Source organism: Oikopleura dioica, chromosome 1 (genome assembly GCF_907165135.1).
Source record: "Oikopleura dioica chromosome 1, OKI2018_I68_1.0, whole genome shotgun sequence".
NCBI classification, from domain to species: domain Eukaryota; kingdom Metazoa; phylum Chordata; class Appendicularia; order Copelata; family Oikopleuridae; genus Oikopleura; species Oikopleura dioica.
In genome coordinates, this window is record NC_137291.1 from 6,169,405 (window position 1) to 6,185,519 (window position 16,115).

The following is a 16,115-nucleotide window of genomic DNA, read 5'->3' on the forward strand; positions in this document are numbered from 1 at the left end:
ATTATACTTGTTCGACTTTCCTCCCTTAGAAAAGGTTCATTTCTTTGTAAATTTTCATTCAATTACAACAAATTCGAACCAAATTCTAGTGAAATCAATTTTGAGTTATGGATGACGACGAGCTATTTCTTCATATTTGCTGAAGTCTTCTTGAATCCACTCATCGTCTCTTTTGTGATCAAAAGAACCGAAGCGAACAAGCAGGAGTTCATCTTTCTCAGGAAATCAGAAGAATACGAACAAGGAAAGTACACAGAAGCGACAAAATCCTTGCTTGACCGAGCAGCGATAACAAAACTTGTCTACGCAGCAAAGCACAAATTGGACCTTACCATCACTCTTCGACGCTTTTTCTCTTATTTCTTCCTGACACTGAGTCTTTACGGGCTTTCAACAGTCATCGTCCCGGCAGAAAAATACGATGTCGACAAAAATTTTCGCGATAAAATTTCCATTTTCCCGGGAAAAACTCAACTCAATGTGGAATCTGCTTGGAATCTAATTCAAGAAGAGCTTTTGCCGCTCATCCACGCTGGCAACAGTAGCAATGGGGAAATTCCAAGTCGAAAAGATAAAGCTTTTGCTCGAGACAGCGTCAATTTCCGACTTGGGCCTTCGACTCTCGAGCAGCATCGAGATCAGTGCGGCTTTTTCACAAAATATTGGCAATTTCAACCAAACGCGACGCAAAGGACGATGCAAAAAGTGCTAAAATCGCCACTTTTAGCTTCCTACTTTTCCGAAACCCAATCGTCCCTTTCTTCCGACATTTTTCTCCAGGCTCCAAATAGACTTTCCTCGAACAGTTGCAAGTTTACCGCCGACCTCGGCACCTCAAAAGAAAGTGCTGAATACATGATCAATTATTTACAAGAAAACGCTTGGTTCGATCAGGAGACCAAGCTTCTCATCTTCGAACAAAGCTTTTTGAACATGAATATCAACTCTTTTCTTAAACTTCGGGTCGTTTTTGAATTCGTCGATGGAGGCGCGATACTCCCAACTCTGGCAAGGCTTAAATACTAGAATAGTTGGTGATCATAAGAATCGAGATCTTGAAGGAAAGCCTTCTGAAGAATATTCAGCAGCTCAAAAACACCGAGTTCTCTGACTACACCTTTTCTCTCAGCCTCACGATTTTCGTCGCCCTCCTTTTGACTGAAACAATAGAAATAATCAAAACCATGAAAAATCGACAATGGAGCTTCTTATCATTCTATAAAACTATTTTATTCGCCCTAGATGTTACCATTCTCGTTTTTATCGTCCTGAGAGCGCATTACCTCTCCGAAGGAATTGCAAATTTCGTTCTCGATCCAAAAGGCTCCCCAAAATTTTCCTCCGTTTTCTTGGTGCAGCATCACTTTCTTTCTCTCGTGGCGATTTCTTCGTTCCTCCACAGTTTCTTGCTTATTCATATTTTGTCGACTTTGAATGCCGTTGGACGTAAGTGATTTTGGCTGCTTCCTTTTGAATCGTTTTTAGAGTATAAAAGCATCCTGAAACAGCTGAAAAAAAGCCTAGCTCCGTTTTTAATGATGCTTTTGCCGATTCAATTTGGACTTTCTTCCGTCATTTTTATCATTTTCCGCTATTCTTCCTTTATTTTCCGGTCCCTTTTGAAGACTTTTTTCATCATCATCTGGCAAGGATATTTGAAACCTTCAGGTAAAAGCGACCAAAGTAACTCATTTCTATGTTGGCTAGATATGAGGATAGAAGTTGATCAACTGTCAGATCCGAATTGGCGGTTTTTGGCGCAATCAATCTATTTCGCCTTGAATCTGTCGATGATGTATTTGACGATGAATGTGATTGTGGCCATCATTTGCGACACAAACCAAAGCGTCAGGGAAGAGGAACTCGAACTCGACTGGCTCAGTCTCGTCGCCAACAAATTGAAAAAACTGAAGCTGCGGAAAGATTTTTTCTCGGCAAAAAAGTTTTCTGGTCAGAGAAGAACGAAATATGAAAAAGATCCCGGCTGAACAATTTTATAAAAAAGAAATACTGCAATAAAATATTGATTATCATAAATATTATAAATTAGAAATAAAAAACAACACGCTGAAGCTGGGTTGGGCTTTGTTATTTTGTGCGCATCCCAGCTCGTAGAAATCTGATTTTTTTTTTGGTATTTATTTTCGATAAAAAGTTCATAAGACATTAGAACCCAAAACCACAGCCATCAATTTGCGCAGATACCCAAAAAGGTAAGGAACCAATTTGTAGATCATCGTGAAACCACAGCTTCGCGTGCACGGAGTGAATGCATGGCTCTTTCCAAAACCAAGAATCAGCGACGCCTTTAAGATTATTGCAAATCGAAAGGCCGTTTTTATGCTGATCATCGTCGCATCTATATTTACTTCGGTTCCACGGAAGCCCCCTATAACTGTAACACTGATCATGTGACAGACAAGCGGCTTCTAAGTCGTCGATGATGGGACCAGAACACCAACGCTCCCACCAACCCTTCGGCTGCCAATCGCCATGGGCGGAACATGCTGGCGGTGTTCCGCACCTAAATTTCATTTCAAAAGCAGTCAAATTACGAAAAAACACGATTTGTCAAAATTTCAATCTTACTCTCTCAGGACATAATCTTGCAAATCATCACTGGTGAAGAAGTCACTCGTCCATGATCCATCTGAGAACAAACATCGACCGTCTAGTTCGAATCTCGGGATGTAAATGTGACCTCCGTCTCCACAGTACCATTTTACCGAGGAACATCTGTTGCCGCCAGTTGGAGCCGGAGGGTTTGAACAGGCGGAAACGACTTAATGTTTTTTAATTTTTTTTCGAACTTATTTTTTTTTGGCTGAAATTTTATTTATAATTGAAGCTAACTTATCAATAGTGAAAAACCTTACCTTGGAAAATAATAAATAAATCTTTCATTGTTTTAATGTTGCTAAACTTTTCCCGCTTTTAAACAGTAGAACTCCTCAATAGCGCCACTCCGTATTTTGGCGCACGCGGTCTTTTCGCATAAAAATTTTCGTTCTTGACGCTGTCCTTCGCGTATAAAAACCGGCGATTTCTAAGATTGTTAAGAAAAGATGATTTTCTCTCTTTTATTCTCTGGTACTAATGCTCTCTACAACGAGGAGTTCGTCGGAACATGTAATGCGCCGACAACGCTTGATTTCCAAAAGCTCAAATTCATCCCATGTAAGTTCGAAAAATTTTTATCAGATGCGATGACTGCTATTTTTTAGGGCAAATAGACTTTGAGTCTCCGTGGCTGAAAGTTTCGAACCCAGTTTCTCCAGAAGTCAACGAGTTTTACTTGGATGAAGGCATCCGAGATGACATGTGCTGGGGAATGCGCTATTCGATAATGAATAACGTAAAGGAATGTGTTTTTATATCACATTTTCATGTACGAAAAAACTTAACTGTAGTTTTGAGATTGATTGCTGAGTTTTTTGATTGTGAAAATCAACACATTTCAGTTTCACTCAAGAAACTTGGGCGGGAAATTTGACTTGTACATCCCAAAAGAGATTCCAGACTGGATGAGTGTCCGTTGCACATCAGAAGAAAAAGAACCGTGTACTTCCTTCGAAATTCAATACTGCTGCCCATCCACATTCGACAATGATGAGGAACTTGAAAAAGCTGAACGACCTTTCCCTGTCTTCAATTACGAACAACAAGGGAGTTGTTCAGATGGCGCCCTACAATTCGAAAACGACGGGAGTTTCATCGATATTGATGGTTAGAAATTTCTCATAAGGAAATTGAGAATGACATTCTTTTCAGACGACAGCGAGTTTTTAAGCCATTGGTTTGAAGCAACCAACCCAAGCTCCCCAGAAGTAAATGGTTTATTTTTCAACCCAGGTACAAGGCGAGACATCTGTCGCGGAATCAGACTCAAAAACATGGGATACGATTTTTCCTCCTATCTTTTTGGGGGCGAAAAAAATGTCACGAGCGCGACGCCAGATTGGATGACCGTCAGATGTGGTGATCCAAACTGCCATACTTTCGAAGCGAAGTATTGCTGCCCGGCATTAGAAGAGCTCGACAGTAGCATTGTCAGGCCTGATATTAAACTACACGATTCAATCAAAAAACTCGTCGATACGATTACCAATGCTCCAGAAATAAAGCGAGGCAGATTCAAGAACAGAATGACGCAAAAATTGAAAACAATCAAGGATGTTTTGCTCGTCGATTTTTGGAACAGAGCAAAAGATTGTTTTGCTGAGTTTTCTGCTCCTAAAAAGTAAGTTTTCAATTAGATAGAAAAGGAAAAAGGAAATCTGTTAAGTCTTCTCGAATCCGGAACAACAGAAGACGAGATTCGCAATTCATTCACAGAGATAAGGTCTTGGATCGGGCAGTTCAACAGTCGCTGCGATGACAAACCTTCCAAGTACGCAGAAAAAATGATTCAAAAAATGACAAAAGAAGAGAAAAAGACGCTGAAAAGAATAAGAAAATGATTATTTGATGTGCTTCTTACTGTTTGTAATAAAGTTTCGAAACTTATAACATGTAAAAATTGAATTATATTTTTTTTTAAATTTGAAAATTTCGTCAAAATCACGATTTATAAAAAGAATAAATACAATTTTCAAATCTAAAAGGATGGTGCCGAATAAATTAATATATATAATTCTGAATCTTTGTTAACATCCTTTACATCGGCTCGATCCGCGCTGCCATAACCCGTTTTTCACGTAGACATAATATCCGAATGGATTCAGATTTTTCAAAAACTCAAACAGATTCGTATTTTTTGGTTCCTCTTCGATTACCCGAAAGGAAAGAGAATCGGTAACAAAGGACTCTGTTTAAACCGCGTGTTTCCTTCAAATGACATTTTCTCCTTTTTATGTTATCAAAATCCTTCGAAAATTATATGTTTTTGTAAAGAATCGTCTGTTCGACGGTTCCTCTGATTTAGATTTTTCTTTTATGCATTTCAAATATCATTATTTTAATTATCATACAGTATTGTAAAGAGTAATGAATAAATTGGCGCGCCAACTAGTGCCCGCTGAGCCGTAACCCAGTCGATAGCATACTCTCACCATAAGTTCACGCTCAGTTTAGGGGAGGTGTCTGGAACCGACAAAAAATTTCGACAAATTTTGCGTGGAAATTTTCAACCAATCAGAAGCCTTAATTCAGCAAACCGGCCAATCAGCAGCCGAGTAGCCGCCTACGCAAAATTTGTCGAGATTTTTTTGTCGTTTCCAGACAACATCCCTCAGTTAATGGACCAAACTAAACTTTTATCCCTTTTACCTCCATCTTTTAAAAATTTTCATATGTCGTAGCTACGCTGAGTTGCGGCAAAAACTTTTGCGCTCGATTTCAAGTGTACATAAGTACTCGAAATACTCGGATTGAGATTATGAGACTCAACTCATTTGAAAGCACGTTGTCTCTTCTACAAAAGTTACGCTGTGAGATTTCCAAGAATTGTATCCATCGAACCTGTCACAAAAGGGTCCGCAAATAAATCAATTTATACCATTGAAAACCTCGCAAGCTCAGCTTTCAACTGGCAAGTTAGAATTTTACCATTTAAAATGGTACATAGTAAAATTTACTTGCAAATTAGAAAAGGTACAGAAGCGACAAGACGCCGCGTCACTGCTATTTTCTCGAATTACATGCATCCGTATGTATCCAACTTTGCGTTTAGAGCTACTGTTGTGAGCGAATATGACATTTCTCCATAGCAAATTCAATTAGAGAGTACATGCAGATACGTGGAACCCTTATTTGAGCAGTTTATTGCGTTGACAAATTGAGCTATCGTATTTCTTTTCGATAAAATTTTGTGTTTAGATGGGCAAAAACTAAACTAAAAGACAAATTTTTGTACCGTGTGCATTCAAGCGTTAAGAGCAGAGAAGAAGTCCGCAAAAAACAACAAATTTGAGCTGGCTTGGGCACATTTTTAAAGTTCAAGTGAGGTTTCTTTTTGTACAATAAAAGGGGTGGTGTCTGGAACCGACAAAAAATTTCAACAAATTTTGCCTAGGCGACTACTCGGCTGTTGGTTGGCCGGTTTGCCGAATCAAGGCTTCTGATTGGTTGAAAATTTCCACGCAAAATTTGTCAAAATATTTTTGTCGGTTCAAGACACCTTCCCCAAAAAGGCTTCTGATTTGATTAAATGATGGAAACTGGACTCTTATTGGTTGAAAAGCTTTACACCTCACAAAAAAATCAAATTATGTGCCCAACCCAGCTCGAGAAGTGTTCATGATTACGTTTTATTTAAATATTATCTTGGATTATTGAATTGAAATGTCTGCTTTTTAGTCGGCTTTTCTGGCAGCGACGATGTCGTGTTCTTGGTAGGGCTGTTTGACGCCAGTAGTTCGTTCCCGGACGCCGAAGATGTCGTTGTCTCGGTGAGACTGAACTTATTTTGAGAAGAAAAAAAGGGGGTTGAGTTAACCTGGATTGCTTCTCGTTTGCCCTTGTTGATGGGAGCTTCCTTGGCAGCGTTGATTTCTCCTTGGTGGAAAATGTCGGATTTCATGTGAGCCGCGGACTTGGTCGAAATTCGCCGGTCCATCTCGCCGGTGCCGTTGAAAAAGTCGCTATTGAAAGTTTACTTTTCTTTGCAAATGATCAGGCAAAGAATGGTGAGTTCGATGAGTCATCAAATGAAGTCTCGGAGATTTTTTTAGGCATCTGAAAATACCTATTGAAGTTGTTGGATCGAGACATTTCAATTCTGAAGTTGCTTGAGTTTGGATTTGTGATTTTCTGAACTGATTTGCTTTCTGCGAATTTTGGCGAAAAATAAATCGGGTTCTAGAGAAAATAAATTTTTCAAAAAATTTTTTTTTGCGATATTTTGCTGTTTTCGCGAAGAAAAAGCTCGAAAACAGGCTTATTGTTGGTGAACTTTCCTCCATGATTGCAATTCGACTGCCCTGTCAATTGAAAAGTGTAATTGATAGTAGCTGCTAATACCCATTCTTGATTTATTGCAGCGCTTGAGTCAGGATAATGAGATCGCAGGTCTCCCGCCTAAGCTCTCCTCTGACTACCTCTTGCAGCGCTGAAATTATCGCAGCGCGAAAAAAGTGTTCTTTGAACGTTGCGACGCAAAAGAGAATAAGCACAAAATATGAGCCAGGCCGTACTTGACCGTAAGTTCATCTCAGTTTTTCAAAAAAAATTTTATTTTTTGGCAAAATTTTGGTTCCCTAGCCCTAAGCCTTATGTAAATAATGAGAAAATTTTAAATTTTTGCTAATTTTTTGATATAAAAAAATAAAATATTTTTGACGAAAAATGTTAAAATTGACGAATCATGAATGACGATTTCGTATCTTTTTATGCAGAAAATTCAAAAATAAACAAGGTTTTGCCAATTTCGTCATCATTTTTAGAATCATCAAAGTTAATTTTCATTTAAAAGAAATATTGACTTTTTTAAAAACTGGCTTTCCTCCAACTTTCAAAGCAACCTAAGATTTCGTTAAGAATGCGTTGCTGCTTTTGAGCTCTTCACCAAGGACACAACCGACCAGCTCCTTGGCGTTGCTGAGCTCGATCTGGTTCTCCGAGCTCTTGGCCAGGAACCCAACCCAAAGGAGCTTGGAGAAATCATGCAGGGATACGGATCCAGTAAGTTATATTCTCCCTCCGCCCCTGTTCAAGTGTTGATAAGAGTTCGGCAAGATGAACTTGGACGACTTCCTCGAACTCATGCAGCAGCAGATCCGAGCGAACACCTCCGACCGAAATGCTGACTCTCTCCCCGCCGCCACCATTGCCTTCTTCGCCGAGGCCTTCCGACTTTTCGACAAGGACCAGGACGGATATTTGAACATGGACGAACTCAAGGTATTCTCCATTCAAGCTTCAAAAACCTCAATTTTCAGAACGCTCTTTCTCTCATCGGCCAGGACGGCTCTGCGGAAGAATTGATGGTCGCTTCCGACGCCAACAAGGATCACAAACTCGACTTCGACGGTAACAGAATTTGCCTTGAAAGATAAATTGAGATTTATTTTTTAGAATTCGTCGAGATGATGAAAGATATCGATGTTTGAAAAATTTGTGAAAAATAAAGAACACCTGGACATTCGAAATTCCACTAGTTTTTACGAAATTGCTTTCTAATATAACTGATTTTTTATAAAAAAAAATTTAATCAAAAAAGAAAAGAGAAAACAAAGATTGGATAGATTGAACAGATGACTTAAGCCAAGAGAGCTGCGAAAAGCATCAGACTGATGCCATCAGTGCAGTTGGCAGAATCATCGAAGCTGCTGAGCTTGACCCTCCTTTTGAGCCCCCACTTGGTCCGCTTGGTCTACTAGGTCGGCTAGGTCGTCGTCTGCGTAGCTCTTTGGACAAGTCTTCTTCGTTTTGATATTCATTGTCCGCATTTGGACCGATGGATGCAGTCGAATTGTCAAAGAGAACGGCTTGGCAAGCGAGAAAATAGAAAAAGAAAATGAGAAATTTCATTCTCGATTGGATATAGTGAATAGTTTTTCAAGAGATTCAGACTTTATACTTACTGAAAAACAATGGATTTTCCCTTTTTGAAAAGTCTCCATGGAAAGCCGGAAACTATTCTGCTCCAAGCTGAGCTTTCTACATTGTAGAACTACAATCAATGGAAGATCCAACAAGTTACTGTATTAGGAGAATACAGATTTCTGACGCACAAAAAAACTACTGTCGCTCTTTCTATCCTCGGGCGTCGGAGGGAAAAATCAGGATCAACGAACTTTCTCAAAATTTTCAACAAGCTCAGGTTGCCGAGTCGACAATGCATAAATATGACGCCATCAAATTATTGCACTGTAAAACATGATGCACCTACTTATCAATAAATTTTTATTCTTGATAGCTGTGTTGATAGCCAGTTAAGATAGCCAAAAGCGAACCTCGCTTGCGTCGTCAAAAATTGCCAGAAAAGCTACAACCTTCTGACATTCAGAAAAGAACAAAAACGGAGGCGAAACTATCCAAGAGTAAGCCAAGCAGTCGTGACTATCATTCCCATAAAGCGTTTTATCCTTTTTCTCCCGGAAAATCTTTCTCTCTCCGCGAGCTCACTCGCGATGGTCATCGAAGAAGAAAACGAGACAACAGAAAATCCAAATTTCCATACGAGAATCCAGGTTACCCGAATTTGAGCTTATTTAATAAAGTTCAATAATAGTGCCTTGACTGCGACTGCTTAGGCGTTCTGAGACAAAAAGGCAAAAAAGTTTTTTTGATGCCCGTGGAAGTTTTGACTACTCGGAGCATCCTTACTCAGGAATATGATGTAAGAAAATTGGAAAAGAAGAAAACATGGAAGAAAAAGGTCACTGCGAAAATGAGCTTGGAGAAACACGGAAACGCCACCCAGCCACAGCAGTACAGCTATCTTACTCTTGGCACTGTTTTCTGGGTCACTGTTATTCTCATAGGTACCTCTCGAGTAATTTAAATATCTAATTTTACAAGCAAACTTCGCTTCCTTGAAAAAATCGCGCGGCGCAACGACTTTTCTGACGTCGAGCTGTCACCGAAACTACAAGAAATGCGTTAAAACTTCGTCAATGGACTTTTGCGGGCATTTGATGAAGCAATGCCGTGACACCAAGGAGTTTATCCTTCCTGAGCCGGTTTCGAAGGTCGAGCATGTCAAAGCGGCGCCTCTTACTTTTTCGGAGGAAGAAAATGAAGTGAATCTCCGCCGCTGTCAGAAGAAACGCTTTTACGACCAAAAAGTGTGCCGCCATCTCTGCTCAAACACGCTGGTTTTGAAATCAACGAGGACCAATCCGATCACGCCCTGCGAGTCGATCTGTTTTGGGCTGACTAGAAGCTTCGATTCTGCCGGGGAGGTCTGTCCGTTTCAGAAATACTGCTCCAAAGGTTGTCCTTGTCCTCATTACGAATGCGAGAAGTTGGAGTCGCCTCAAAAACTTGTTCCAGTCTTTGATCTCCGAAAGTCTGAAAACAGTTCAACGCCAATCGAGTCAACTTCAACTCAGTCGACATCAACTGTGTCAACTTCGACGACTTGGTCAACAACATGGTCTTCAGCGCAGTCAACATCAACTTGGTCGACTCCAACAACAACAATGATAACATCTCCAATTACCATTTCAACTCAGTCAACATTGTCCTTGATCAACTCAACCGCTCAATCAAAGGGGAGCATAGGGCTTCCAAGTAGTAGTCAACTTGAAGCACCAAACTTTGCGATTTTTCTGGTCGATTTCAATGGACAAGAGCGGCCAAGAGTGACAAATGCCTCAGACTTTTTGTTTTCTTATGAACGGTTTTGCTTATTCGATGATGACTCATCATTGATGAGGGAAGCTCCTACAAATTAGGTTAAATAATTTTCGAGTCCTACTATTATTTACAATCATTCAAAACTAAAAAGTCAATTGGTGTTACCTTTCTCAACGGGGAGCATTACTTGGTCGATGCGATCGGAAACTTGATGAGAGTGAAAGAAACTGATGCTGCTCCGATTATCATTCCGAACCAACTCAAATATGTGTAAGTGAATATGTTATTCCGATTATTTGCTAGATCTCATGTTCAAAAAAATAAATAAAGATTTTCTGATCTAAAGAAGTCAAGGCCCAGATAATTTTCTCGTTCTAAAGAGGCCGCTTCGTTTTCCACTTTGGGTCATCGATTGGAACCCACCACATTGAGATTCGCATGAAAGACAGGGACAGCAAGATCTTTCCGGTCGTTGTTATTTGAAAACGGTCGAAATTACACAATTTTATGATCACAAAGAGGCGCTATTGCCTTTGAAAGCAAAGTTTTGACCGGTAAAAGCGCCCCAAGCGAGAGTCAAGACAAGTGCTTCTATTACGCGCCGGATTACAATTTGAACAGATTTGAAACGGCTCAAGGTAAGGATAAGCTCCTTTAGTTTCGTTTAACATTTTTGAGGCTGGATCGCGAGCAACCACTTCAACGCTCGAACTTCCTCGGTCAGCTTTGGCGGAACATTTTATCTGATGAGTTTGAGACTCGGCAAAAAATGGATAACCCTTTCAAAAACGATTGCCCTGAACTCGATCCGATCAACGGAAGAGTTGAATAAGGGCTGGAGGAAGGAAGAGCTAGCGATTCCTGCAACTTTCCGCGACTTCGATCCTGTGCACGTGATTCCTCTGGAATGGATTTGAAAGAAACTAAACTCGTTCTGTGTGATTTTCTTTGAATCCAAAAAGACCGACCTCGGTCAATTGATGCTTATTCTCGTCACTAGAAGCATCGCCCTCTCGAACACGCAGTACTCGATTTTACTTGAAAAAGAAGGGAAATTCTTGACGCTTGGGAGCGAATGGATTGGGTCCTTGATCAATTACGAGCGAGAATCGCGTTGTTTCTCTGGTTTGTACGCTCCGAAAGATTACGCTTATTCGAATGAATTCGGAACCAACAACGACGAGTGCGAGTATTTCATCAATGGCTTCATCAACAACGATCGTATTTACCTCCAGAATATCGTTTTCGACACGACTTTTGAAATTTATTTCGACTTCGGAGAGGATCTTCACTTTAGTTAATATGGGAACATAGGTTCTCTACGGGCCGTAGACTACGGCAAATAGAATCCTGACTTATGGTCCATAACTCGTGTAGCTCTAGATAGTTGATCCTCCTATGAGATCACATCGAGCTTGATTTCCGGCAACAAAGTGCTGAAAACAAAATGCTTGTGACTAGCAACCCGTATTTCGAATTCCACAAAGATGTCTTTCCGTACTTCGCGAAAAACGCTGTAAAAAATCAAACCGCGTTTCCGCAATCAGGCGAGGCTCTTGATCAAAGAAGCATAATCATTTAGTCGCAAGTCTTGACTAACGGCGATAAACAGAACCCAAAAAGCAAGCAGTTTGTCTCCTCCCTATCCACTGGCAATTCTACCCGATTTCCCCTTTTCGTCTTTCAATGAGTCCTTATTCCAAATTTCTTCATTCGAACTGGACTTTAACGTAACGCAAAAACTCTCTTTCGACATAAAGCAAGGAGTCTTTACATTAGAATCTTAAAAAATATTTTATTAAAATTCAGATTTTTATTGAAATGATATTCTTGACTCTCAAAAGACCAAATCTTCCCTTAGAAAAACTGCGAAAATCCTGGAATTTCGATCTTACAATGAAAAATCGATCATTGCAGTTGAAACTATCGAGAAAAACTCGATTGCGATTTCATCAGACTTTTTCGAGGAATCGATCATTTTGGACGATCCGTTAAACACGAATTGGAAATCTATTGAATTCGTGTTCCAAGTCGAAGAAGACTCGCATTTTTTCTTCGTCCAGAAGAATGATGATGATAAGATCGCTAGAAGACAAATGGACAGGCTTCGAACGATGGGAGAAAAGAGAATCAGAGTTTTCAAATTCGACGACGAAACCGAAATTAAAAATGTTTTCTTCTTTCAAAATCGACCGAGCCTGATTTTCGTTATCTTATCCAAAGCAACTGAGTTACCACATCAATCTGCTCTGTTTGGAGATGGTTTCATAAGCGAAGATAGAAAAATAATTGTTCCAACGATTCTTGAGAATAAAATCTACGAATCGAAAGCTGCTCTTGTGAAAGGCCAGTTGCATCTTTTCGGCGGCTATCAGAGAGCAAAGCTAGTAGACAACTCTTTGAAACTCCTTCTTGACTTTTTTAGATTATTATTCTTGATGGATGCGAATTGAAGCTTCTCCCTATTCGGCTTCAATATAAATATTTTTTTGGAAGCGCGGTCCTCTCAATTTTGAACGGAAGTCAAGGTTCTTCGCAAGAAAATATCATTTATAAGTTATAAATTATAACACTTTTCAGCTCTTGTTTGTTTTGATTCCCCAAATGACAAGAAATGCGAGATTTTTAACGGCACTGCTGTTGAAAAACTCGCATTCGAACCAAAAGAAGGGCATTGGGACGGTGGACTTGGTCATTTTAAAGGGAAGCCAACAGCAGTCGGCGGTCAGAATTATCCTTATACGAACGAAGGATACACGGAAACCCTGACTGAAAATGGCTGGAAAAAACTACGTCGTCATCCAAGGTTATTTCTTATTTGCGAATTTTTATTGAGCATGATTCAAGAGATATAGATAAGGTCTCCACGCAAATAAATGATCAAATTGGGAGCAGTTCTTATTGTGGATACGATTTTTATTGAAGATTTGGAATAAGCAGCTCAAGATCTTCAATAAGAGGTGTTAAACTTTTAAACTCAGATATACTAAGAATTATTTTCCAGTCTATTTTCTTTTCAAAACACTTTTCTGGGCCACTTCCGGTTCAGCACCATAAATGCTTGCGGTGCCTACTGAAGTTTTTCACTTCTTCAAGAGATGGTGAGATTTTTGCAAGATTCAAAGGACAATGCGACCGATACTCCGGCGCTGAACAATATTCCCGTCAGTGCTTTGCTCGCACTGATCAACGCTAGGTAAGTTTTTCCGATAAAGTTAATTGATTTACGATTAGTAATGTGACCATCGTCGAAGGAGACGTTGTCCCTGTCGCTGACGAAGAGGAAGACGAGCATGTTTACACCGCGAAGAGCGCAGCGGAAGTGCAGGAGATGTTTCAACTGGACATGGAAGCTATCAAAGCTGGTCGCAACGCCGCTCTGAACTGGCACAATGACAAGCGCAACCTTCACGAAGGGACTGGCCCTATGACAGTATGACATATTTGGCTCTTCTTTTCTCACTCTTAAATTTTCAAGCTGAACAAGCATGCAAGCAGAAAGGCGCAAGCTTGGGCGGATAAAATTGCAGCTGGCGAGGAGTTTGGTTACGATCCCGAAAATACGTATGTATCTCGTTTTGAAAGGCACCGAAAAAGAGCCTTTTTAGACTTTGCGGAGAAAACGTCGTCTTGATCCACATCAATAACGACCTGGACTACATGACCATGAACGATTTCGAAAATACTGGAGAGGAATGCGGGACAGCCTATTGGTAGCTTTACCCAGGCAATCTGGAAGTCGTCCGCAATTCTCGGCGTCGGAATCTCCCTTGAGAAAGACGGGAAATACATCATTGGTGGGCATTGTTTTCTTGTTGAAAGATAACGCTTTTTTAGTTGTTTGTCGCTACTTCCAAAAGGGCAACATCAGGGGCAGACGATCCGCGCAAATCGGAGCACTCAAGAACTGCGATTAATCAATTTCTGAATGAACTGAGTTCTTGAGAAAGACTGACTCTGTACTTCAATAAAATTTGTTGTATCTCTAATTGTTAGTGAGTGCACGATGTGTGTAAAAAACTTATCTGTTATAGACCGTAGTAGACGGTAGCTGACTGCACAGCTACTGTCATAATGACAGTGTCACTCCTGTAATTAGGTCCTGCCTCCAGATAATTGCATTCTGAGTAGGCGACTCAATTATAGAGCGAATAACCATCGATTTCTCAGGCTATAAAAACCCGTGATCTTTCTCACTTTTTGGTCTCTCAAAAAACTCTTGATTTTGAAATAAACAACTCTAGTCTTCACAGCCAAGCAGACTCTTCCTTGCCTCCAGATACAAGCATCCTAGGATATAGGTTTTTAGAAATAGAAACAGTCATATCTACACACTATATTGGTTATGTGTGAAAATAGCTTATCTGTGATAGACCATAGTAGACAGTAGCTGGCTGCACGGGTACTGTTATTCCTATTGTTAGGTCCTGCCATCAGATAATTGCATTCTGAGCAGGCGGACTCAATTATAGAGCTTATTACCATCGATTTCTCAGACTATAAAAACCCGTGAACTTTCTCACTATCTTGTCTCTCACAAAACTCTTGATTTGGAAATAAACAACTCTACTCTACTCAACCAAGCTGACTCTTTCTTGACTCCAAAGGCCAAGCATCCCAGTATATAGGCCTTAGATTTAGATACAGTCATACATACACACTATACTGGTGACTGAAGTTTACGAACCGCGCCTGCTGCTACTTGATAGAAAGGATAAGTGATAAAAAATTCGAGAGACCCAATTGAGTAGTAGTCCATCTTTTTATCGTATAATTAGGCGATTGGCCCCGGTTTATTACATTTCCGCTTATAGACAAATTAAAAGCGGCGGTTTTTTAGAAATTGATAGGGGATGAAAGTTTTGAGACTCGATCATCCATCCAAAAAGACGCTCTTTTGCGTCAAGCTCTAGGAAAGGGGCGTAATGTGAAATGCATACTACCAGTCATTTCTCAAGTTTGTTAACAGGGATAGAGCGCCGCTTGTTAAGAAACATGGGTTTGCCGAAAATAGATGGGCGCTCGCTAAGCCTGCCTTTCTCGGCTTGGAAAGCGGAGCTTCGCACCCCTTGTTAAGAAACTTGGGTTTTCCAAAAATAGATAGGGCGCCCGGTGTTAAGAAACATGAGTGCAAATCGGTGTTAAAAAACTTGAGAAATGACTGTAACGCACAGGATTTTTGGAGCCAAGTGCGAATTCCACCTTGTTCCTATTGACATCAGAGATACCAAGGAGGATATGAAATATTCCCAACTCCAAACAAGATTTTCGGCTGAGCGTGAAGATTACATGAAAAATTATTAAAATAAAATCACGCCAGAATTAGAAAACGAGGAATATTTCAAGAATATGCCTAATAACGAAACAAAATAGATCATTCAGGGTCTTGCAGCACTTGACACCAAATATTATTTATTTTTGGCGTACGCATACGGTCTTACTTTAGAGCCTGTTTAGAAGAAAGTGGTTCTGAGGGCGAATCAAGGAGAATCCCTAAGGGACAGCCCAAAAATAAAACAAGCCCTCAGACTAGAGTTCAGAAAACCCCCAAGTACAAAATCAGCCACAAAACCAATCTGGACAAAAACGGGAAATAAGTACTCAACCTGGTCCAAGTTCGAAAATCGGAAATTAATCCCCAAATATTTCATTAACTCAGACAAACCAAAAAATTTCGGATCAAAATTTTTAACAAATCAAATCAAGATACCGCTCTGAAAAAGTTACATAATGACACTTTTATGTTCCAATTTCAAAAACTCACTTCCGACTTTCGCTACCTCTCTTTTCTCACTTCCAATACCGCCGACAAAGAAGAAATTCTACTTGTTGCATCAAAAGTGTTGAAAACCAGCTCTAAAAAACATTTATTT

The 16,115-nt window shown here is 40.0% G+C and overlaps 4 protein-coding genes and 1 long non-coding RNA gene across 5 annotated transcripts; 3 read left to right on the forward strand and 2 right to left on the reverse strand.

Annotated features, from left to right (window-relative positions):
- Nucleotides 1-2,133: 2,133 nt before the first annotated feature.
- LOC145710893 (uncharacterized) lies at nucleotides 2,134-2,922 on the reverse strand. The gene is made up of 3 exons (XM_081788604.1): nucleotides 2,877-2,922; nucleotides 2,590-2,782; nucleotides 2,134-2,524 (listed from the first exon to the last, which is right to left on the reverse strand). Exons 1-3 carry the CDS (start codon nucleotides 2,902-2,904, stop codon nucleotides 2,167-2,169), a joined length of 579 nt encoding a protein of 192 aa, XP_081644730.1. The 5' UTR covers nucleotides 2,905-2,922; the 3' UTR covers nucleotides 2,134-2,166.
- A 143-nt stretch (nucleotides 2,923-3,065) lies between these two features.
- Nucleotides 3,066-4,500, forward strand: LOC145711801 (uncharacterized). The gene is made up of 5 exons (XM_081789491.1): nucleotides 3,066-3,177; nucleotides 3,225-3,359; nucleotides 3,460-3,726; nucleotides 3,772-4,240; nucleotides 4,286-4,500. The coding sequence occupies exons 1-5, from the start codon at nucleotides 3,066-3,068 to the stop codon at nucleotides 4,458-4,460; spliced, it is 1,158 nt and encodes a 385-aa protein (XP_081645617.1). The 3' UTR covers nucleotides 4,461-4,500.
- A 1,740-nt stretch (nucleotides 4,501-6,240) lies between these two features.
- LOC145711245 (uncharacterized) lies at nucleotides 6,241-6,771 on the reverse strand. The gene is made up of 3 exons (XR_014135139.1): nucleotides 6,686-6,771; nucleotides 6,437-6,581; nucleotides 6,241-6,395 (listed from the first exon to the last, which is right to left on the reverse strand). It is a non-coding gene; the product is annotated as an uncharacterized LOC145711245 (long non-coding RNA).
- Nucleotides 6,772-7,030: 259 nt separating this feature from the next.
- Nucleotides 7,031-8,120, forward strand: LOC145708711 (troponin C, skeletal muscle-like). The gene is made up of 5 exons (XM_081786414.1): nucleotides 7,031-7,139; nucleotides 7,477-7,620; nucleotides 7,664-7,839; nucleotides 7,878-7,968; nucleotides 8,014-8,120. The coding sequence occupies exons 1-5, from the start codon at nucleotides 7,118-7,120 to the stop codon at nucleotides 8,046-8,048; spliced, it is 468 nt and encodes a 155-aa protein (XP_081642540.1). The 5' UTR covers nucleotides 7,031-7,117; the 3' UTR covers nucleotides 8,049-8,120.
- Nucleotides 8,121-13,340: 5,220 nt separating this feature from the next.
- On the forward strand, nucleotides 13,341-14,211 carry LOC145711407 (uncharacterized). Its single transcript, XM_081789110.1, has 5 exons — nucleotides 13,341-13,438; nucleotides 13,477-13,675; nucleotides 13,721-13,806; nucleotides 13,851-14,039; nucleotides 14,080-14,211. Exons 1-4 carry the CDS (start codon nucleotides 13,341-13,343, stop codon nucleotides 13,957-13,959), a joined length of 492 nt encoding a protein of 163 aa, XP_081645236.1. The 3' UTR covers nucleotides 13,960-14,039; nucleotides 14,080-14,211.
- Nucleotides 14,212-16,115: the final 1,904 nt, after the last annotated feature.